The sequence below is a fragment of the Bombina bombina genome, chromosome 3, assembly GCF_027579735.1.
Source record: "Bombina bombina isolate aBomBom1 chromosome 3, aBomBom1.pri, whole genome shotgun sequence".
NCBI lineage: Eukaryota > Metazoa > Chordata > Amphibia > Anura > Bombinatoridae > Bombina > Bombina bombina.
In genome coordinates, this window is record NC_069501.1 from 747,475,310 (window position 1) to 747,500,536 (window position 25,227).

The 25,227-nt window shown below is 38.6% G+C and overlaps 1 protein-coding gene across 1 annotated transcript in view; it reads left to right on the forward strand.

Annotated features, from left to right (window-relative positions):
- Positions 1-25,227, forward strand: part of CFAP47 (cilia and flagella associated protein 47) — an 801,982-nt gene that overhangs the window by 189,850 nt on the left and 586,905 nt on the right. Inside the window, 4 exon segments of the mRNA XM_053705439.1 lie at positions 8,879-8,979; positions 10,613-10,772; positions 12,756-12,954; positions 15,077-15,283. Of these exon segments, the coding sequence (XP_053561414.1) occupies positions 8,879-8,979; positions 10,613-10,772; positions 12,756-12,954; positions 15,077-15,283 (667 nt within the window).

The window sequence follows — 25,227 nt, forward strand, 5'->3', positions numbered from 1 at the left end:
ACTAACACCCATAAACTACCTATGTACCCCTAAACCGAGGTCCCCCCACATCGCCGCCACTCGATTAAAATTTTTAACCCCTAATCTGCCGACCGCCACCTACGTTATACTTATGTACCCCTAATCTGCTGCCCCTAACCCCGCCGCCCCCTATATTATATTTCTTAACCCCTAACTTGCCCCCCACAACGTCGCCGCAAGCTACTTAAAATAATTAACCCCTAATCTTCCGACCGCAAATCGCCGCCACCTACGTTATCCCTATGTACCCCTAATCTGCTACCCCTAACCTCGCCGACCCCTATATTATATTTATTAACCCCTAATCTGCCCCCCTCAACGTCGCCGACACCTGCCTACACTTATTAACCCCTAATCTGCCGAGCGGACCGCACCGATACTATAATAAAGTTATTAACCCCTAACCCGCCTCACTAACCCTATCATAAATAGTATTAACCCCCTAATCTGCCCTCCCTAACATCGCCGACACCTAACTTCAATTATTAACCCCTAATCTGACGACCGGAGCTCACCGCTATTCTAATAAATGTATTAACCCCTAAAGCTAAGTCTAACCCTAACACTAACACCCCCCTAAGTTAAATATAATTTTTATCTAACGAAATAAATTAACTCTTATTAAATAAATGATTCCTATTTAAAGCTAAATACTTACCTGTAAAATACATCCTAATATAGCTACAATATAAATTATAATTATATTATAGCTATTTTAGGATTAATATTTATTTTACAGGCAACTTTGTAATTATTTTAACCAGGTACAATAGCTATTAAATAGTTAAGAACTATTTAATAGTTACATAGTTAAAATAATAACAAAATTACCTGTAAAATAAGTCCTAACCTAAGATATAATTAAACCTAACACTACCCTATCAATAAAATAATTAAATAAACTACCTACAATTACCTACAATTAACCTAACACTACACTATCAATAAATTAATTAAACACAATTCCTACAAATAAATACAATTAAATAAACTAGCTAAAGTACAAAAAATAAAAAAGATCTAAGTTACAGAAAATAAAAAAATATTTACAAACATAATAAAAATATTACAACAATTTTAAACTAATTACACCTACTCTAAGCCCCCTAATAAAATAACAAAGCCCCCCAAAATAAAAAATTCCCTACCCTATTCTAAATTAAAAAAGTTACAAGCTCTTTTACCTTACCAGCCCTGAACAGGGCCCTTTGCGGGGCATGCCCCAAGAATTTCAGCTCTTTTGCCTGTAAAAGAATAAATACAATCCCCCCCCCCAACATTACAACCCACCACCCACATACCCCTAATCTAACCCAAACCCCCCTTAAATAAACCTAACACTAAGCCCCTGAAGATCTTCCTACCTTGTCTTCACCATACCAGGTTCACCGATCCGTCCTGAAGAGCTCCTCCGATGTCCTGATCCAAGCCCAAGCGGGGGCTGAAGAGGTCCATGATCCGGTCAAAGTCTTCATCCAAGCGGGGCAGAAGAGGATCTTCCATCCGATTGAAGTCATCATCCAGGCGGCATCTTCGATCTTCTTCCATCCGGAGCGAAGCGGCAGGATCCTGAAGACATCCAGCGCGGAACATCCATCCGGACCGACGACTGAACGACGAATGACTGTTCCTTTAAGGGACGTCATCCAAGATGGCGTCCCTCGAATTCCGATTGGCTGATAGGATTCTATCAGCCAATCGGAATTAAGGTAGGAATTTTCTGATTGGCTGATGGAATCAGCCAATCAGAATCAAGTTCAATCCGATTGGCTGATCCAATCAGCCAATCAGATTGAGCTCGCATTCTATTGGCTGTTCCGATCAGCCAATAGAATGCGAGCTCAATCTGATTGGCTGATTGGATCGGCCAATCGGATTGAACTAGATTCTGATTGGCTGATTCCATCAGCCAATCAGAAAATTCCAACCTTAATTCCGATTGGCTGATAGAATCCTATCAGCCAATCGGAATTCGAGGGACGCCATCTTGGATGATGTCCCTTAAAGGAACAGTCATTCGTCGTTCAGTCGCCGGTCCGGATGGATGTTCCGCGCTGGATGTCTTCAGGATCCTGCCGCTTCGCTCCGGATGGAAGAAGATCGAAGATGCCGCCTGGATGATGACTTCAATCGGATGGAAGATCCTCTTCTGCCCCGCTTGGATGAAGACTTTGACCGGATCATGGACCTCTTCAGCCCCCGCTTGGGCTTGGATCAGGACATCGGAGGAGCTCTTCAGGACGGATCGGTGAACCTGGTATGGTGAAGACAAGGTAGGAAGATCTTCAGGGGCTTAGTGTTAGGTTTATTTAAGGGGGGTTTGGGTTAGATTAGGGGTATGTGGGTGGTGGGTTGTAATGTTGGGGGGGGGTATTGTATGTGTTTTTTTTACAGGCAAAAGAGCTGAAATTCTTGGGGCATGCCCCGCAAAGGGCCCTGTTCAGGGCTGGTAAGGCAAAAGAGCTTGTAACTTTTTTAATTTAGAATAGGGTAGGGAATTTTTTATTTTGGGGGGCTTTGTTATTTTATTAGGGGGCTTAGAGTAGGTGTAATTAGTTTAAAATTGTTGTAATATTTTTATTATGTTTGTAAATATTTTTTTATTTTCTGTAACTTAGATCTTTTTTATTTTTTGTACTTTAGCTAGTTTATTTAATTGTATTTATTTGTAGGAATTGTATTTAATTAATTTATTGATAGTCTAGTGTTAGGTTAATTGTAGGTAATTGTAGGTAGTTTATTTAATTATTTTATTGATAGGGTAGTGTTAGGTTTAATTATATCTTAGGTTAGGACTTATTTTACAGGTAATTTTGTTATTATTTTAACTAGGTAACTATTAAATAGTTCTTAACTATTTAATAGCTATTGTACCTGGTTAAAATAATTACAAAGTTACCTGTAAAATAAATATTAATCCTAAAATAGCTATAATATAATTATAATTTATATTGTAGCTATATTAGGATTTATTTTACAGGTAAGTATTTAGCTTTAAATAGGAATCATTTATTTAATAAGAGTTAATTTATTTCGTTAGATAAAAATTATATTTAACTTAGGGGGTGTTAGTGTTAGGGTTAGACTTAGCTTTAGGGGTTAATACATTTATTAGAATAGCGGTGAGCTCCGGTCGGCAGATTAGGGGTTAATAATTGAAGTTAGGTGTCGGCGATGTTAGGGAGGGCAGATTAGGGGTTAATACTATTTATGATAGGGTTAGTGAGGCGGATTAGGGGTTAATAACTTTATTATAGTAGCGCTCAGGTCCACTCGGCAGATTAGGGGTTAATAAGTGTAGGCAGGTGTCGGCGACGTTGAGGGGAGCAGATTAGGGGTTAATAAATATAATATAGGGGTCGGCGATGTTAGGGCAGCAGATTAGGGGTACATAGGGATAACGTAGGTTGCGGCGGTTTACGGAGCGGCAGATTAGGGGTTTAAAAAAATATGCAGGGGTCAGCGATAGCGGGGGCGGCAGATTAGGGGTTAATAAGTGTAAGGCTAGGGGTGTTTAGACTCGGGGTACATGTTAGAGTGTTAGGTGCAGACGTAGGAAGTGTTTCCCCATAGGAAACAATGGGGCTGCGTTAGGAGCTGAACGCTGCTTTTTTGCAGGTGTTAGGTTTTTTTTCAGCTCAAACAGCCCCATTGTTTCCTATGGGGGAATCGTGCACGAGCACGTTTTTGAGGCCGGCCGCATCCGTAAGCAACTCTGGTATCGAGAGTTGCATTTGCGGTAAAAATGCTCTACGCTCCTTTTTTGGAGCCTAACGCAGCATTTGTTTGAACTCTCGATACCAGAGTTAAATTTATGGTGCGGCCAGAAAAAAGCCCGTGGAGCGTTAGCAGCCCTTTTACCGCCGAACTCCAAATCTAGGCCTAAGATAGCTACAATATAACTAATAGTTACATTGTAGCTATTTTAGGATTTATTTTTATTTTACAGGCAAGTTTGTATTTATTTTAACTAGGTAGAATAGTTATTAAATAGTTATTACCTATTTAATAACTTCCTAGTTAAAATAAATACAAAAGTACCTGTAAAATAAAACCTAACCTAAGTTACAATTACACCTAACACTACACTATCATTAAATTAAATACCTAAACTAAATACAATTAAATACAATTAAAAAAATTAAATAAAATTATCCAAAGTACAAAAACAAACACTAAATTACAGAAAATAATAAAATAATTACACCTAATCTAATCCCCCTAATAAAATAAAAAAGCCCCCTAAAATAATAAAAATCCCTACCCTATACTAAATTACAACAGCCAATAGAATGCAAGCTCAATCCTATTGTCTGATTGGATCAGCCCATAGGATTGAACTTCAATCCTATTGGCTGATTGCATCAGCCAATAGGATTTTTCCTACCTTAATTCCGATTGGCTGATAGAATTGGTGGCAGGCAAAGGTCTTTAACATAGACATACATACATATACATGTCTAAATATGTCAATATATGTGTACAGAATCCACCAATAACCCACAATGCAATCTAATCTATCTATTAACCCCTAATCTGCCAATAAGAGCTGCTGAAATTCTATTGGCTATTCAAATCAGCCAATAGAATTTCAGTAGCTCTCATCCTATTGGCTGATTTGAACAGCCAATAGGATTTCAGTAGCTCTCATCCTATTGGCTGATTTGAATTTGAAGGCTCAAATCAGCCAATAGGAATTCAAGGGACACTATTTTTAATTGTGTACCTTGAATTCCTATTCAGTGTACGGCGGAGATCATATGAAGATCTTCCACGCTCCATGGCTCCGCGGTCGCCAGTCTTCAGTTCCAGGGTCGCCGGTCTGTAGTTCCAGGGTCACCGGTCTTCAGCTCCGCGGTCTTCAGTCTTCAGCTCCGCCCTCTGCTCCACGCCGGCTGGTTCCTGGAAGAAGAAAGAAGAGGTTGCCGATTGGAAGAAGACTTCACTGCCTGGAACAGGACCTTGTCCGCCGGACTTCAGGACAGGTGAGTACCACTTGGGGGTTAGACTTAGGGTTTTTTAAGGGTTTTTTGGGAGGTTTCTTTTATTTAGATTAGGGATGGGCTTTTCTTAAAAGAGCTGTTAATCTTAATGCCCTTTCAAGGGCAGCAAAAGAGCTAAATGCCCTTTTAAGGGCAATGCCCATACAAATGCCCTTTTCAGGGCAACGGGTAGTTTAGTTTTTTTTTTAGTGTTAGGTGCTTTTATTTTGGCGTTTTTTGGTGGATGGGGGGCATTTGACTTTTAGGGGTGAATTAGACTTTTTTTTGTAAAATAGCTTTTTATCTTGGGGCATTACCCTGCAAAAAGCCCTTTTTAGGGCTATTGGTAGTTTATCATTAAATAAGGGCTGATTTTATTTTGGGGGGCTTTTTTATTTTCATAGGGATTAGGTATAATTATTTAATTATTGGCAATTCTCTTTTTTATTTTATGTAAATTTAGCTTTATTATTTTCTGTAATTTTAGATTAATTTATACTTAGTTTTTTAATTTTTAAAGTAATGGTATTTTTTTTTAATTGTAATTTAGTTTTAGTTTAATTCATGTAATGGGGTTAGTTTAGGGGGTGTTAGGTTAGGGGGCTTAGTGTTTAACTATTTACGTTGTGGGTTATTGGCGGATTAGGGGTTAATAGATTAGATTGTGTTTTGGTTATTGGCGGATTAGGGGTTAATAGATAGATTAGATTGTGTTGTGGGTTATTGGCGGATTAGGGGTTAATAGTAATAAGTAATTGCGTTGTGGGTTTGATGGCGGATATAGGGGTTAATAGTTTAATTAGGCATATTGCATTGTGGGGGTTTGTTGGTTTAGGGGTTAATACGTTTATTAGTTGCGGTGTAGGTTTGATGGCGGATATAGGGGTTAATACACTTTATTAGTGATTGCGGTGGGGGATTGCGGTTGACAGGTAGATAGATATTGCGCATGCATTAGGTGTTAGTTTATATTTTACAGGCAGTTACGGGAGTTACAGTGCTCCCATACTCAGCGCAAGGCCTGCTGCGGCTGCCTTGTTTGGCAAGGTGAAAATGGAGTAAAATTTCTCCATTTTCGCCATGTAAGTCCTTGCGCTGAATACTGGATACCGATTTGTGACCCGGTCCCATGTTAGCTTATGGGAGTAAAAATTGCGGACGACAGGTGAAATATACATGCTGCATTTATATGCGGCGCCGTATATGTAATATCAAAATCCATATCTAATGGAGCCCCTGATCTTCTGACACCAGAACAATAATTGTACGCCTGCTAGACAGATGTGACTATCTTAAGACCGGCGACCCTGGAAATGAAGACCGGCGATCCTGGAACTGAAGACCGGCGACCCTGGAACTGAAGACCAGTGACCGCGGAGCCATGGAGCGAGGATGATCCTCTTCATACGATTGCCGCCGTACAATGAATAGTAAATTCAAGGTACATGATTAAAGATGGAGTTCCTTTGAATTCCTATTGGTTGATTTGATTCTTCAAATTCAGCCAATAGGATGAGAGCAACTCAAATCCTATTGGCTATTCAAATCAGCCAATAGAATTTCAGTATCTCTCATCCTATTGACTGATTTGAACAGCCAATAGGATTTGAGTGGCTCTCATCCTATTGGCTTATTTGAATTTGAAGAATTAAATCAGCCAATAGGAATTCAAGGGATGCCATCTTTAATCGCGTACCTTTAATTCATTATCCAGTGTACGGTGGCGATCGTACAAAGAGGATCCTCCACTCTCCATGGCTCCGCGATCACCGGTCTTCAGTTCCAGGATCGCAGGTCTTCAGTTCCAGGGTCGCCGGTATTCAGTTCCAGGGTCGCCAGTCTTCAGCTCCACATGCATCGGTCTTCAGCTCCGCTCTGCGCCGGATGTTCCTGGTAGAAGAAAGAAGAGATTGCCGCTTGAAAGAAGACTTCACCGACTGGAACAGGACCTTCTCCGCCGGACTTCAGGAACGGTGAGTATCAACATGGGGGTTAGACTTAGGTTTTTTTAAGTTTTTTTGGGGGGGTTGTTTTATTTAGGGATGGGCAGTAAAAGAGCTAAATGCCCTTTTAAGGGTAATGCCCTTTTCAGGTCAATGGGTAGTTTAGTTTTTTTTATTGTTAGGTTCTTTTATTTTGGGGGGTTTGGTGGGTGGGGGGGTTTACTATTAGGGGGACTTTTCTGTAAAAGAGCTGTTTATCTTGGGGCAATGACCTGCAAAAAGCCCTTTATTCTTAGATTAGGGGGTGTTTTTATTTGGGGGGGCTTTTTATTTTCATAGGGATTAGGTTTAATTTTGTAAATTTTGGTAATTTGTTTTTTTATTTTCTGTAATGTTAATTTTTTTTATTTTCTGTAATTTAGGTTAATTTAAATTTAGGTTTAATTTTAAAATTTTTAGGCGTTAGACTTAGGTTTTTTTTTATATATATATATATATATATATATATTTTTTTTTAAAATTAGGGATGGGCAGCAAAAGAGCTGAATACCCATACCTTTTCAGGGCATTGGATAGTTTAGGTTTTTTTAGTGTTATGTTTATTTATTTTGGGGGGGTGGGTTTTACTGTTAGGGGGGACTTAGAATTTTTGGTAACTGCAAAAGATCTGTTTAACTTAGGGCAATGCCCTACAAAAAGCCCTTTTAAGGGCTATTGGTAATTAAGCATTAGATTAGGGTGTGTTTTTATTTGGGGGGGGGCTATTTTCATAGGGATTAGGTTTTATTTTTTTTATTTTTGATCATTTGTTTATTTTTTTCTGTAGTTTAATTTTTTAATTTTTTTTTTTTAAATTTAACAACACATAGACTGAGAGGGGAAAGAGAGCAAAAGAGGGCGGGGAGAGAGCAAAAGAGAGGGGGAGAAATAAAAAGAGAAGGGGGAGAGAGATCAAAAGAGAAGGGGGAGAGAGAGCAAAAGAGAGGGGGAGAGAGCAAAAGAGAGGGGGAAATAGAGCAAAAGAGAGGGGGAGAAAGAGCAAAAGAGAGGGGGGGAGATCAAAAGAGAGGGGGGAGAGAGCTAATGAGAGGGGAGAGAGAGCGCAAAAGAGAGGGGGGAGAGAGCAAAAGAGAGGGGAAAGAGAGCAAAAGAGAGGGGGGAGAGAGTGCAAAATGAGTGGGGAGAGACAGCAAATGAGAGGGGAGAGAGAGCAAAAGAGGGGGGGAGAGAGCAAAAGAGAGAGGAGAGAGCGAGCAAAAGAGAGGGGGGAGAGAGAGAGAGAGCAAAAGAGAGGGGGAGAGAGAGCAAATGAAAGGGGAGAGAGAGCAAATGAGAAGTGAGAGAGAGCAATAGAGAAGGGGGGAGAGAGAGCAAAAGAGAGGGGGGAGAGATCAAAAGAGAAGGGGGAGAGAGAGCAAAAGAGAGGGGGGAGAGAGAGCAAAAGTGAGGGGGAGAGAGAGAGCAAAAGGGGTGGTGAAAGAATCCACCTGGATGGATTCTTTCACCACCCTGCCATTTTCGGAATACACCTGGATGGCAGGGTGGCGAAATAATTCACCTGGATTCAACGTAAGCTGCATCCAGGTGGATTATTTCACCACCCTGCCATTTTTGGAATCCACTTGGATGCAGCATAAGCTGCATCCAGGTGGATTCCGAAAATGGTAGGGTGGTTCCATCACCACAAAAGACTGCCCTTCCAAAAATGGCAGGGTGGTTCAGTGGTTCCGTCACCCCAATAGACTGCCCTCTGGGCAGACTTTCCCACAATTTTTTTTATATTAAAGATGAAGATGTCTTACAATTATTATCTGATTTATCCCCCAATAATGGGTTAACTAAATACAACATGCCATATTGACATCACTTTAGTATTTACATGCCATAAATCATAACAGAAAAATAAACCTAAAACATGTCTACTTTTTTCAGTTTTGAAACAAGCGCTCATGTTTTCTACACACAAGTTGGAATTTGAATTACCATCAGGCTTTATAGATTTGGGCATTGCAGATGGAACCTTACACAGCCAGGTATGGATTAAGGTATGGATTCTATCTATCTATCTATCTATCTATCTATCTATCTATATCTATCTATCTATCTATCTATCTATCTACATCTATCTATCTATCTATCTATCTATCTATCTATCTATAAATATATATCTTTCTTTCTATCATCTATCTATCTATCTATCTATCTATCTATCTATCTATCTATCTATCTATCTATCTATCTATCTATCTATTGGGCCGATTTATCAATGTCTGTCTGACATGATATCTATCATCTATCTATCTATCTATCTATCTATCTATGTCTGTCTATCTATTTATTATCTATCTATCTTTCTATCTTCTATCTATGGGGCCGATTTATCAATGTCTGTCTGACATGATACGCTGTAGTGTATCATGTCTGACAGACATCGCTGAATGCCGATAGCATACGCTGTCGGCATTTAACATTGCGCAAGCAGTTCTGGTTAACTGCTTGTGCAATGCGCTAGCAGGGGGTGTCAATCAACCCGATTGTATAGGATCGGGCGGATTGCAGACCGCAGCCTCAGAGGTGGTGGACCAGTTATGGAGCAGTGTTCTTAAGACCCCTGATAAATCGGCCCCTATATGTCTATCTATCTAATTTATCTGTCTGTCTATCTAATTTATCTATCTATCTGTCCGTCTATCTAATGTATTTACTTGTCTATCTGTCTGTCTGTCTACCTATCTAACTATAATAACCCTTTAAGCAATGCTTTGCTTCATGTTATTTGTACAGTGAAAAAGTTTTAAATGTAAGCACTTTCACAGGAAGAACATCAGAACAAGAGGTCATAATCTCAAGTTAAAGGGTAGTAGATTTAGGATTAATAATTTGCGGATGCACTTCTTCACAGAAAGGGTTGTTGACTCATGGGGCAGATTTATGAAAGTGGGAGCGGACATGATACAATGTAGCGCATCATGTCCACCGCACATCGATAAATGCCGACAGCATACTCTGTCGTTATTTATCATTGCACAAGCAGTTCTTGTGAACTGCTTGTGCAATGCTGACCCCTGCAGATTCACGGCTAATCGGCCGCTAGCAGGGGGGGGTCAATCAGCCTGATCGTATAGGATCGGACGGATTGATGTCCGTAGCCTCAGAGCAGGCAAACAAGTTATGGAGCAGCAGTCTTTAGACCGCTGCTTCATAACTTCTGTTTCCGGCAAGCCTGAAGGGTCACGCGGAAACAGGGGCATTATACTCTATTTGGAGCTTGATTATTCGGCCCCACGGAATAAACTACAATTAGTGGTGATAAAGATGAACACTGTAGGGAACTGGGATACACATTAGGATTTCTCCAGGCAAATTAAATTTATACTTTTTAAAAAAATGTGGGCAGGCTCATTGAGCTTAGGGTTCCCATCTGCATAAATATCTACGTTTCATTGTCTGCTATTCTTTATTGGTCTTACGTGCGGTTTTATTTTCTGGTAATAAATTCATCAGCTTTCACATTATTATTACTGGATATATTGCTATACTTTCGAAAGAAAATGAACTTTAAATGTCATTGTAATTACAAATAAATAGTATTTTGTATTATTTTATAGAAGCAAGTAATACTTTCATCTGCAAGTAACCTTGCGTTTCTTTCTTTTTTTACTGTAGACACTTGATTTAACCAACGTCTCTAAAGAAACAATAACATGGAAGCTCAATCTTGATCAAGCTGGGGATGTTGTAGAGGATGGAATATATAGGTTTAGCAAGAGCTCAGGAATGCTTCAACCAGGGCAAATGAATACAATTACTGTCCACTTCTGTCCATGTAAGTAACCCTATTTATCTTGTATTAAATAAGGTAGTTATTTTAATTTGATTATTATGTGCGCCCAACATGGGGCCAGGTTACAAGTGGTGCACTATTTAGCGCTTTTGCTCGGCAGAAGTAAGCATACCCATGCGCGTATTACAAATTAAAAGTACATTTTTGCATGCAAGCAAAAGCCAATGTGCACTAACTTCAGGACTTCAGATATTGCGACCGTGTTATCTTCTTTCCCCCATAGACTATTGGGGTGAGATTACATATACGTCGCAGGCTTAAGCGCAACTGCTTAAACCCGCGCTGCCCGTAATTTCACCTTGCACATTGGGGTATTACATAAACCCCGCAGGCAGTTTATAAAGTGCCGTAAGTCGGATAAACTAGCGATGTCCAGAAATGTGCGTAAATACAAATTTCTGGAGTCGCCAGTGACTTTACGGCACCAGCCTAAGAAAATAAAAAAAAACATCAAATCTCCCGTAAAAGTCTAACCTGCCTCCCAAAAATAAACCTGACACGTCAAAACCCCGCCATCAAACCCACATTGGCACTAATAATAAAAGTATTAACCCCTAAACTGATAACCCCACAATGCAAGATTGCCTAATTAAATTATTAACCCCTAATCCGCCATTCAGACACATCGCAAACTACCTATTAAAAGTATTAACCCCCTAAATCCGCCAACCCCAACATCCCAAACTACCTAAAAATTGCAAAATGTATATATATATATATATATATATATATATATATATACACATGAATATTTACAAGTATAGGTATATTCAGATATATATAGAGGAATATATATTTAAAAAACTTTGTGAAAAACATTAGAATGTAAAATATGTACAGTACATATACAGTAAAACACATAATGAAATATTACAATTTATTAAAAACATTTTTTTATGTTTAATGTATTTGAGAGGAAAGGGCTCCAAAGTATATATGCATATGTATATATGTGTATACATTTTTATATATATATGTTTATGTGTGTATAATATGTACAGTATATAAATATATACACATATAAAAACAAATACATACTTATGTGTGTATATATTATAGCCCTTTCCATTCAAATACCTTGTCAAATACCTTATATGTTTTAACCCTTATAATTAATTTTTACATGAATAATTTTATTAGATAGTGTATATATGAGTATATTTATGTTGTGTTTGGTGCAAGTTTTTATTTAGCCCTAACCCTTTAAGTGAGGACTTCAGTTGCGCTAACCAGACGTGTGCAAATTTAGTTTACGCTTGTGCAGTTGCACTTGCTTTCAACTTGTAATAGGCGTGCAATATTTCAATATCTCGCACGCACTAACATTAGTGCGCCACTTGTAATCTAGCCCATGGCGTTCAATATAATAGCACAATACAACCTTTACATGCATAATTCTATAAATAAATTAATGATATAACACATTAGTGTCCATCTAGACAGAGACTCTTATATTTTAATATATTATTATTCCTCCAATATGCATTATGATATAGACAACATCATTGTAAATACAGAATATATAATATAGAAGCAGCAATTTTAGTTTTACTTATGAGCAATACCATTAGTATAAATGATTGCAGATATAGAGCTTTAATTAAATCCAATTACAACGCAAGTGATTGGAAGGGACATAAAAGTGCAAAAAGAAAAAAATGCTCTATTGTATTAGAATATTTTATTAGTGCATTATAACTTACATAAAGAGGGTCAAATTTACTACTGGGACTTAGCTGGCCACATCTGGTGAGCCAATGAGAAGAGACATGTGTGTAGCTACCAGTCTCCTGCTATCTCCTTGTAGTGCATTGTTGCTCCTCAGCCTACCTAAGTATGTTTTCAACAAATGATACCAAGAGAACAAACTACATTTTCATAATAGAAGTGATTTGAAAGTGTCTTAAATTGCAAACTCTATCTGACTCATGGAACTTTAATTCTGACTTTCATTTATCTAACCAGCTGGACCTGGGATCTATGATGCTGAAATACCGATGATTCTCAATGACAACTCTGATGACAGTTTTATGCCTCTTTATTTATCTGGATGTGTGAGAATGCCCAAACTAGTCTTCGATCCTCCATTTCTGATTCTGACTCCTGTACCCTTGGATGCAGAAGCACAAACCATTGTTAACATAACAGCAATAGATTTTTCAAGGTAGCTTAATATTTATATCATAATATGTAAATATATATATATATATAAACTGTATATATGTATAATATATGTATATATTGTATATCTTTGCATCAACTATAATAACTATCGGCTAGATTACGAGTTGTGCGTTAGGGTAAAAAAGCAGCGTTAAGAGGTCCTAACGCTGCTTTTTTACGCCCGCTGGTATTACGAGTCTTGCAGGTTTAGGGGCACTGCACACTTCTTTGGCCTTACCGCAAAACGACTTACGTAAACTTCGTAAAGTCTTTTTTCTATGGGACTTCCATAGCACCGGTATTACGAGTCTGTCCTGGGAGGCCAAAAAGTGAGCGGTACACCCTACCCTGTCAAGATCCCTAACGCATTTAAAAGTCAGTAGTTAAGAGTTTTATGGTACAACGCCCTAACATAAAACTCATAACTAAAGTGCTAAAAAGTACACTAACACCCATAAACTACCTATTAACCCCTAAACCAAGGCCCTCTGGCATCGCAAACACTATAATAAAAAATTTAACCCCTAATCTGCCGCTCAGGACACCGCCAGCACCTATATTATATTTATGAACCCCTAATCTGCTGCCCCCAACATCGCTGACACCTACATTATATTTATTAACCCCTAATCTGCCGCCCCAATGTCGCTGCAACCTACCTACATTTTTTAACCCCTAATCTGCCGTCCCCAACGTCGCCACCACTATAATAAACATATTAACCCCTAAAGCGCCTCGCAAACATTAGTTAAATATTACTAACCCCTAATCTGCCGTCCCTAACATCGCTGCCACCTACCTACATTTATTAACCCCTAATCTGCCACCACCCAATGTCGCTGCCACTATATTAAAGTTATTAACCCCTAAACCTAAGTCTAACCCTAAATCTAACACCCACTAGCTTAAATATAATTTAAATAAATCTAAATAAATATTCCTATCATTAACTAAATTATTCCTATTTAAAACTAAATACTTACCTATAAAATAAACCCTAAGCTAACTACAATATAACTAATAGTTACATTGTAGCTATTTTAGAGTTTATTTTTATTTTACAGGCAAGTTTGTATTTATTTTAACTAGATAGAATAGTTATTAAATAGTTATTAACTATTTAATAACTACCTAGTTAAAATAAAGACAAATTTACCTGTAAAATAAAATCTAACTTAAGTTACGCTAACACCTAACACTACAATATAATTAAATAAATTAGCTAAATTAAATACAATTACCTAAATTAAATTACATTAGGTTTAACTTTAATATAGTGGTGGCGATGTTGGGGGCGGCAGATTAGGTGTTAATAAATGTAGGTAGGTGGCGGCGATGTTAGGGACGGCAGATTAGGGGTTAATAATATTTAACTAATGTTTGCGAGGCGGGAGTGCGGCAGTTTAGGTGTTAATATGTTTATTATAGTGGCAGCGACATTAGGGGCGGCAGATTAGGGGTTAAAAAGTGTAGGTAGATTGCGGCGACATTGGGGGCAGCAGCTTAGGGGTTAATAAATATAATATAGGTGTCGGAGATGTCGGGGGCAGCAGATTAGGGGTTAATCAGTATAATGTAGGTGGCGGCGGTGTCCGGAGCGGCAGATTAGGGGTTAATAATAATATAATGTATGTGTTGGCGATGTCAGGGGCGACAGATTAGGGATTAATAAGTTTAAGATTAGGGGTGTTTAGACTCGGAGTTCATGTTAGTGTGTTAGGTGTAGACATAACTTTTATTTCCCCTTGGAATCAATTGGGCTGCGTTAAGGAGTTTTACGCTGCTTTTTTGCAGGTGTTAGACTTTTTCTCAGTTAGCTCTCCCTGTTGATTCCTATGGGGAAATCGTGCACGAGCACGTACGACCAGCTCACCGCTGACTTAAGCAGCGCTGGTATTGGAGTGCAGTTATGAGAAAAATTTTGCTCAACTCTCACTTCTTGTCTTTTAACGCCGGGTTTCTGAAAACTCGTAATACCAGCGCTGCAGGTAAGTGAGCGGTGAGAGAAAACTGCTTGTTAGCACCGCATAGCCTCTAACGCAAAACTCATAATCTAGGTGTATGTTTTGTAATTCTGGAATGGTTTACTAATTGCAATTTCTTTTACATTTTTATTCAAATAGTGATTCTGCATTAAAAGTAAAAATTCCAGAAGTGCAGCTTGACAATGGCACTCCGGCAACACTGTTTTCTGTAATTTTCCCAAATGGACAAACTATTTCTAGCTCTAAGGACAACAATGAAGGATTCGTCTGTCAAATCCACTTCAGATCTTCTAGTCCGGTTTCTTGCTTAGTTGACATTATGTTCATTGATGAGAACAACAATCAGTAAGTTCCTTCTTCCTTTTTTAATTTTATTTACAGAATAAATCCCCTGACATAAAAAATGGTGCACTGTTTAACTCTCACAACTGAGTGGAATTTTCTCTAAAAATGTATGTTTTTGCACATGTGGGTTAGCATGCGCATTACAAGGTGAAAATAAAAATTTTGCACAAGAGCGAATCACGGCACATGCTATCTTCAGGACTTTGTTTTTGGTTATTGTGGACGAGCTAACATATATTTGTCCCATAGACGTCTATGGAGAACGTAAAAGAAAAAAACCTAACACTTATCGCTTGCACGCTAACCCAACAGGCATTATTAATATTTCACATTCCAATGTTCTTCACATACAGGAATATGTTATTTTTATTGTAAATACATATTTCCATATACATTTCTATATACTTATATCTGTATATCTATTTCTATATATATATATATATATATTACATTGCCATTATCAAATATATATAGAAATATATTTAATAGTAAAAATTAAAAATTTTCTTTGTGAAGAACGTAAGAATGTAATATCTGTGACATACTCCACGTGTTTTGCAATGTAGTTCTAACGTGGTGTTGGGCTAGCAAACATAAAACCTTAGTTATCTTAAGGCGCCTTATTGAAATATTAAATATAAATAATAAAAAATATTAATAATAACTATTAAACATTATTATAGATATTGTATATATATATATATATATATATATATATATATATATATATATATATACTGTATATATATATTCTATTGATTATTTACATTCCTCTGTTTTTCACAAAGAAAAATTATTGATTTTTATTATTAAATATATATTTCTTAATATATCTGATAGTGTTAATGTCAAATATATATATTGTACCCATAAATCTATAGGAATAGATATACTGGTATAGGAGATATATATAGAAAAATGTAATTTACAATAAAAATAACCTATACCTGTATGTGAAGAACATTAGAATGCAAAATATTTACAGCAAATATACAGTAAAATACATTAAATATAATTATTGAATTATTATTTAGACATATATATATATATATATATATATATATATATATATATATATACATATATATATATATATTTGCCATTTGCAGTCAATTACATGGCCATATACCATTAACATTTATAATTATTTTTATGAATATTGATATGATTAATTTGTATCAGATAGTGTTTATATGAGTGTAAATTTATATATTAATGTGTTTGTGTATTGTTTAGTGCAACCTTTATTAATCCTTTACCCTTTAGGCAAGGTCTTTAGAAACTTTTGAAAGAGATAAGCTGATATATACAACGAACAGTAAGTGTCACCCAGAGTACTGAAAACTCTTATTTTCACTCAATGTGAACATATCCTGATATAGCATTAATTAGAACCATATGTCTATCCCTTTAACTATGGATTAACACCGACATCCTAGGTTGGAAAAGATATACCTATTGAAATTTCCCTCCCACCTCTTACCAGTGCACTAACATCTCTAACCAGATTCATTCCATTGTGTTTTTAAGTTGTGTGTGTGTGAGTTGATTTTCACAATATTTCAAATATCCTAATAAAGGTTATATTTTAACTTGGCGCATCTCTGCCAGCTATTTCTTTTGCTCTTCAATTCAAGAGCCCTGTGGGAATGCGAGTGCTGCACAAGTGTACACCCATATCAGTCTTGCACTGATTTTTTCCAGTTTTGTTCTAACACAGTACATAGCACCCTAGCCTGCCTATTATTTGAACCTTTGGTCCAATATATAGGACACTGATAATCAGACTACAACTTATAGTTACAGGCGTTCCTTTTCTATAAAATAAGTAGTGCCATTTGTACCCTTCTTTTTTGCGTAAGGTCTTCAGTTGCTCTAACCTGATGCACGTTAAATTCAATTGTGTTTAAGCGAATGCGTTTACTTTCAACTTGTAATACGTGCGCAAATTAACTTGCCTGCGATATTCTTTTCTCCAACATTGGTGTGTCCGGTCCACGGCGTCATCCTTACTTGTGGGATATCTCTTCCCCAACAGGAAATGGCAAAGAGTCCCAGCAAAGCTGGCCATATAGTCCCTCCTAGGCTCCGCCCACCCCAGTCATTCTCTTTGCCGTTGCACAGGCAACATCTCCACGGAGATGGTTAAGAGTTTTTTGGTGTTTAAATGCAGTTTTTATTCTTCTATCAAGTGTTTGTTATTTTAAAATAGTGCTGGTATGTACTATTTACTCTGAAACAGAAAAGGATGAAGATTTCTGTTTGTGAGAGGAAGATGATTTTAGCAGACAGTAACTAAAATCGATTGCTGTTTCCACATAGGACTGTTGAGATGAAGTAACTTCAGTTGGGGGAAACAGTTAGCAGACTTTTCTGCTTAAGGTATGACTAGCCATATTTCTAACAAGACCATGTAATGCTGGAAGGCTGTCATTTCCCCTCATGGGGACCGGTAAGCCATTTTCTTAGTCAAACAAACAGAATAAAGGGCTTAATATGGGCTAAAAAACTGGTAGACATTTTTATGGGCTAAATCGATTGCTTTATTTGGGCATTTTATTCATATTTATGCTGACAATTTGCATTTATAAACTTGGGGAACGTTTATTAAACGACAGGCACTATGTTAGACTCCTTTTCCAGTCAGGGGGCCTTCCTAGTTGTAGACTGAACCTCATTTTCGCGCCATTACTGCGCAGTTGTTTTTTGAGAGCAGGGCATGCAGATGCATGTGTGAGGATCTGAAATTTGCTGGAAAAGCTTCTAGAAGGCGTCATTTGGTATCGTATTCCCCTCTGGGCTTGGTTAGGTCTCAGCAAAGGCTATAGCTGGGACTGTATAGGGGTTAAATTTGTAAACGGCTCCGGTTCCGTTATTTTAAGGGTTAAAGCTCTGAAATTTGGTGTGCAATACTCTTAATGCTTTAAGACACTGTGGTGAAATTTTGGTAATTTTGAACAATTCCTTCATACTTTTTCACATATTCAGTAATAAAGTGTTTTCTGTTTAAAATTTAAAGAGACAGTAACGGTTTTGTTTTAAAACGTTTTTTGTGCTTTGTTGACAAGTTTAAGCCTGTTTAACATGTCTGTGCCTTCGGATAAGCTATGTTCTATATGTATGAAAGCCAATGTGTCTCCCCATTTAAATTTATGTGATAATTGTGCCATAGCGTCCAAACAAAGTAAGGACAGTACTGCCACAGATAATGAAATTGCCCAAGATGATTCCTCAGATGAGGGGAGTAAACATGATACTACATCATCTCCTACTGTGTCTACACCAGTTTTGCCCACACAGGAGGCCCCTAGTACATCTAGAGCGCCAATGCTTATTACCATGCAACAATTAACGGCTGTAACGGATAACTCCATAGCAAATATTTTATCCAAAATGCCTACTTATCAGAGAAAGCGCGATTGCTCTGTTTTAAACACTGAAGAGCAGGAGGGCGCTGATGATAATTGTTCTGTCATACCCTCACACCAATCTGAAGGGGCCATGAGGGAGGTTTTGTCAGATGGGGAAATTTCAGATTCAGGAAAAATTTCTCAACAAGCTGAACCTGATGTTGTGACATTTAAATTTAAATTAGAACATCTCCGCGCACTGCTTAAGGAGGTGTTATCTACTCTGGATGATTGTGACAACATGGTCATTCCAGAGAAATTATGCAAGATGGACAAGTTCCTAGAGGTTCCGGTGCACCCCGATGCTTTTCCTATACCCAAGCGGGTGGCGGACATAGTAAATAAGGAGTGGGAAAAGCCCGGCATACCTTTTGTTCCCCCCCCTATATTTAAGAAATTATTTCCTATGGTCGACCCCAGAAAGGACTTATGGCAGACAGTCCCTAAGGTCGAGGGGGCAGTTTCTACTCTAAGCAAACGCACTACTATTCCTATCGAAGATAGTTGTGCTTTCAAAGATCCTATGGATAAAAAATTGGAGGGTTTGCTTAAAAAGATTTTTGTACAGCAAGGTTACCTTCTACAACCCATTTCGTGCATTGTTCCTGTCACTACAGCAGCGTGGTTCTGGTTCGAGGAACTAGAAAACTCGCTTAGTAGAGAGACTCCATATGAGGAGGTTATGGACAGAGTTCACGCACTTAAGTTGGCTAACTCTTTTATTTTAGATGCCGCTTTGCAATTAGCTAGATTAGCGGCGAAAAATTCAGGGTTTGCTATCGTGGCGCGCATAGCGCTTTGGCTAAAGTCTTGGTCAGCGGATGTGTCATCCAAGACAAAATTGCTTAATATCCCTTTCAAAGGTAAAACTCTATTTGGACTAGAATTGAAAGAGATTATTTCAGACATCACTGGGGGAAAGGGCCACGCCCTTCCACAAGATAGGCCTTTCAAGGCCAAAAATAAGTCTAATTTTCGTTCCTTTTGCAATTTCAGGAACGGACCAGCCCCTAATTCTGCATCCTCTAAGCAAGAGGGTAATGCCACACAACCCAAACCAGCCTGGAAACCGATGCAAGGCTGGAACAAGGGTAAGCAGGCCAAGAAGCCTGCCGCTGCTAACAAAACAGCATGAAGGAGTAGCCCGATCCGGGACCTGATCTAGTGGGGGGCAGACTCTCACTCTTTGCTCAGGCTTGGGCAAGAGATGTTCAGGATCCCTGGGCGCTAGAAATAGTTTCTCAGGGTTATCTCCTGGAATTCAGGGAACTACCCCCAAGGGGAAGGTTCCACATGTCTCACTTATCCTCAAACCAAATAAAGAGACAGGCGTTCTTACATTGTGTAGAAGAACTGTTAAAGATGGGAGTGATACACCCAGTTCCAATAAAGGAACAAGGAATGGGATTTTATTCCAATCTGTTCGTAGTTCCCAAAAAAGAGGGAACTTTCAGACCAATTTTGGATTTGAAGATCCTAAACAAATTTCTCAGGGTACCATCGTTCAAGATGGAAACCATTCGAACGATTCTACCCACTATCCAGGAAAGTCAATTTATGACTACCGTGGATCTAAAGGATGCGTACCTACATATTCCTATCCACAAAGAACATCATCAGTTCCTAAGGTTCGCTTTTCTGGACAAGCATTACCAGTTTGTGGCCCTCCCATTCGGGTTAGCCACTGCTCCAAGGATTTTCACAAAGGTACTAGGGTCCCTTCTAGCGGTTCTAAGACCGAGGGGCATTGCAGTAGTACCTTACTTGGACGACATTCTAATACAAGCGTCGTCCCTGTCAAAAGCAAAGGCTCATACAGACATCGTTCTGGCCTTTCTCAGATCACACGGATGGAAGGTGAACATAGAAAAAAGTTCTCTGTCTCCGTCGACAAAAGTTCCCTTCTTGGGAACAATAATAGATTCCTTAGAAATGAGGATTTTTCTGACAGAGGTCAGATAGTCAAAACTTCTTAGCACTTGTCAAGTTCTTCATTCTGTTCCTCGTCCTTCCATAGCGCAGTGCATGGAAGTAGTAGGGTTGATGGTTGCAGCAATGGACATAGTTCCTTTTGCACAAATTCATCTAAGACCATTACAACTGTGCATGCTCAAACAGTGGAATGGGGACTATACAGACTTGTCTCCAATGATTCAAGTAGATCAGAAGACCAGAGATTCACTCCGTTGGTGGCTGACCCTGGACCATCTGTCCCAGGGAATGAGCTTCCGCAGACCAGAGTGGGTCATTGTCACGACCGACGCCAGTCTAGTGGGCTGGGGCGCGGTCTGGGAATCCCTGAAAACTCAGGGTCTATGGTCTCGGGAAGAGTCTCTTCTCCCGATAAACATTCTGGAACTGAGAGCGATATTCAATGCTCTCAGGGCTTGGCCTCAACTAGCAAAGGCCAGATTCATAAGGTTCCAATCAGACAACATGACGACTGTTGCGTATATCAATCATCAGGGGGGAACAAGGAGTTCCCTGGCGATGAAAGAAGTGACCAAAATAATTCAATGGGCGGAGGATCACTCCTGCCACCTGTCTGCGATCCACATCCCAGGTGTGGAAAACTGGGAGGCGGATTTTCTGAGTCGTCAGACATTCCATCCGGGGGAGTGGGAACTCCATCCGGAGATCTTTGCCCAAATAACTCAATTATGGGGCATTCCAGACATGGATCTGATGGCGTCTCGTCAGAACTTCAAGGTTCCTTGCTACGGGTCCAGATCCAGGGATCCCAAGGCGACTCTAGTAGATGCAATAGTAGCACCTTGGACCTTCAACCTAGCTTATGTATTTCCACCGTTTCCTCTCATTCCCAGGCTGGTAGCCAGGATCAATCAGGAGAGGGCCTCGGTGATCTTGATAGCTCCTGCGTGGCCATGCAGGACTTGGTATGCAGACCTGGTAAATATGTCATCGGTTCCACCATGGAAGCCTTTGAGACAGGACCTTCTTGTTCAGGGTCCATTCGAACATCCAAATCTGGTCTCCCTCCAGCTGACGGCTTGGAGATTGAACGCTTGATTCTATCGAAGCGTGGGTTTTCAGATTCTGTGATAGATACTCTGGTTCAGGCCAGAAAACCGGTAACTAGAAAGATTTACCATAAAATATGGAAAAGATATATCTGTTGGTGTGAATCCAAAGGATTCCCATGGAATAAGATAAAAATTCCTAAGATTCTCTCCTTTCTACAAGAAGGTTTGGAGAAAGGATTATCTGCAAGTTCTCTAAAGGGACAGATCTCTGCTTTATCTGTCTTACTACACAAAAGACTGGCAGCTATGCCAGATGTTCAAGCATTTGTTCAGGCTCTGGTTAGGATCAAGCCTGTTTACAGACCTTTGACTCCTCCCTGGAGTCTAAATCTAGTTCTTTCAGTTCTTCAAGGGGTTCCGTTTGAACCTTTACATTCCATAGATATTAAGTTACTATCTTGGAAAGTTTTGTTTTTGGTTGCAATTTCTTCTGCTAGAAGAGTTTCAGAGTTATCTGCTCTGCAGTGTTATCTGCCCTATCTGGTGTTCCATGCAGATAAGGTGGTTTTGCGTACTAAGCCTGGTTTTCTTCCTAAGGTTGTTTCTAACAAAAATATTAACCAGGAGATAGTTGTACCTTCTTTATGTCCGAATCCAGTTTCAAAGAAGGAACGTTTGTTACACAATTTGGACGTAGTCCATGCTCTAAAATTCTATTTAGAGGCTACAAAAGATTTCAGACAAACATCTTCCTTGTTTGTTGTTTATTCTGGTAAAAGGAGAGGTCAAAAAGCGACTTCTACCTCTCTTTCCTTTTGGCTTAAAAGCATCATCCGATTGGCTTATGAGACTGCCGGACGGCAGCCTCCTGAAAGAATCACAGCTCACTCCACTAGGGCTGTGGCTTCCACATGGGCCTTCAAGAACGAGGCTTCTGTTGACCAGATATGTAAGGCAGCGACTTGGTCTTCACTGCAAACTTTTGCCAAATTTTACAAATTTGATACTTTTGCTTCTTCGGAGGCTATTTTTGGGAGAAAGGTTTTGCAAGCCGTGGTGCCTTCCGTTTAGGTAACCTGATTTGCTCCCTCCCTTCATCCGTGTCCTAAAGCTTTGGTATTGGTTCCCACAAGTAAGGATGACGCCGTGGACCGGACACACCAATGTTGGAGAAAACAGAATTTATGCTTACCTGATAAATTACTTTCTCCAACGGTGTGTCCGGTCCACGGCCCGCCCTGGTTTTTTAATCAGGTCTGATGAATTATTTTCTCTAACTACAGTCACCACGGTACCATATGGTTTCTCCTATATATTTCCTCCTGTCCGTCGGTCGAATGACTGGGGTGGGCGGAGACTAGGAGGGACTATATGGCCAGCTTTGCTGGGACTCTTTGCCATTTCCTGTTGGGGAAGAGATATCCCACAAGTAAGGATGACGCCGTGGACCGGACACACCGTTGGAGAAAGTAATTTATCAGGTAAGCATAAATTCTGTTTTATCAAGTGTGTGTGGCACTTGTAATCTAGCCCTGTGTAATTACAAGACTTTTCTGAGTCTTGCGATAAATTAACATACAAATTGAATGTAAAACATTTCTGCTATCTTGTTTGCTGCTATTTTCTTTCAGTAGCCACACTTCCCCTGCCACTCACCTATTTGGAGAAGCCAATTTAGACCTGTTACTTGAGTAGACAAGGCAAGCCACTGTTATTTTGTTGGGAAGACTTGTTTGTTTTGCAGTATTTTATATTATCACTTCTGATGAGGCTTATTAGTGGTAGCAGGGTTTGGATTTTGGAATTTGCAGTTTGCATTTCCAGTTTTCAGAATTGAAAACCAACAGTTTTGAGAGTAATAATAATGCAGGAGTATTGCAAACTTTTTTGCTTCACTTAAAGGGCCACTAAACCCAAAATCTTTCTTTCATGATTCAGATAGAGAATAGAAATTTAAACAACATTACAATTTACTTCTATTATTTATTTTGCTTCATTTTTTAGATATCCTTAGTTGAAGAAAAAGCAATGCACACGGTGAGCCAATCACACAAGGCTTCTATGTGCAGCAATCAATCAGCAGCTACTGAGCATATCTAGATATGCTTTCCAGCAAAGAATATCAAGAGAATAAAACAAATTAGATAATATAAGTAAATTAGAAAGATGTTTAAAATTACATTCTCTTTCTAAATCATGAAAGAAAAAATGTGAGTTTCATTGCCCTTTAATGAAACTTTTGTAATACAGTTTGGAAGTGTTTTATGCCTCTATTAAGTTCAGGTGTACCTTGGAGATATTGAGGGTTCGGTTCCAGACCACTGCAATAAATCGAATATAGAAATAAAGTGAGTCACAATAAAAAAAAAAATAATAATATTTGTTATTTGAGGCAATATATTACATATTACAAATTTAAACTGTAAAGCTAGACAAGTTAGGTTACATTTTTTTACATTACATAGTAAACAGGTTTTCATAAGATGCAGTTGTCTAGCTGTGAAAGTCAGTTTAGATATGCCTGATTTTCCAGACCAGAGAGGATGGAGTTGCAGTAATTGAGGCGGGAAAGGATGAGAGTGGATTAAAATCTTAGTTGTGTCTTGTGTAAGGAAATGTCTAATTTTAGAGACGTTGTCCAAAACATGTGTCGGTATATGTAGCTAAGTGGTCACTGATATACTAGATCAGGATAAGTTGTCCTGTATATGAGGTAGTACCATGAAGTGTCCCTGCACAAAAAGGTGGTCTCTTGAGATTACAGCCATAGTAGGATCATATAGGGATAATCTGACTAATAAAGTGATATGCCTAATTGTGTACAGAGTTAACAGTGCCATATTGACACTGAAATACCGCTGGCTTAAACGTTGTAGATCAAATAGGTTAGATATCCTAGGAACAAGTGGTTATGAAACAGTGATCAAAAAATAAGCAAGTTAGCTCAATTAAATAAGGAATTTATACCGTACTAGTGGTTGTAAAACTATTACCGTAGCCGGTACACAGACTAGCCCAGATGTATATACAAATGGGCTAAAGCTGAGCCAATTATACTTCAGGATCAATATCCAAATACCCAAGTCTATTAGCGAAGTCTATGGTAGAACAGATGCCTTAGAGGCCAACAATTTAAGCTAAAAATGGGAACGCTATAAATCAAGTAGTTAAATTTCTATTAAATTGATGATACCATATATTAGACACCTTAGTTCCATTTATAGATTGGCTACTCACATTCCCATTTTAACTGAATGTTGTCATACAGTCTACTTTTATGTGATATGTCCTTATCATTAAGCGATCTATAATAATACTATATAGACTGTCACAGGAGTGAATTCAAAGTATCTATAACACAGATTAATAATTAACTCCTGTCAGGAGTAATTATGAAACCTTGATGGTTTACGGTGTATAAGCTTATATATCCACTCTTATGTAGTGACACCCTCACGGTGTCCTCAGCCAATTTTGTTTACTATGGGATATAAGAGCGATCTGAGTAATATCAGGTTGACAAGTCCTAATATAACATAATATTCTAATA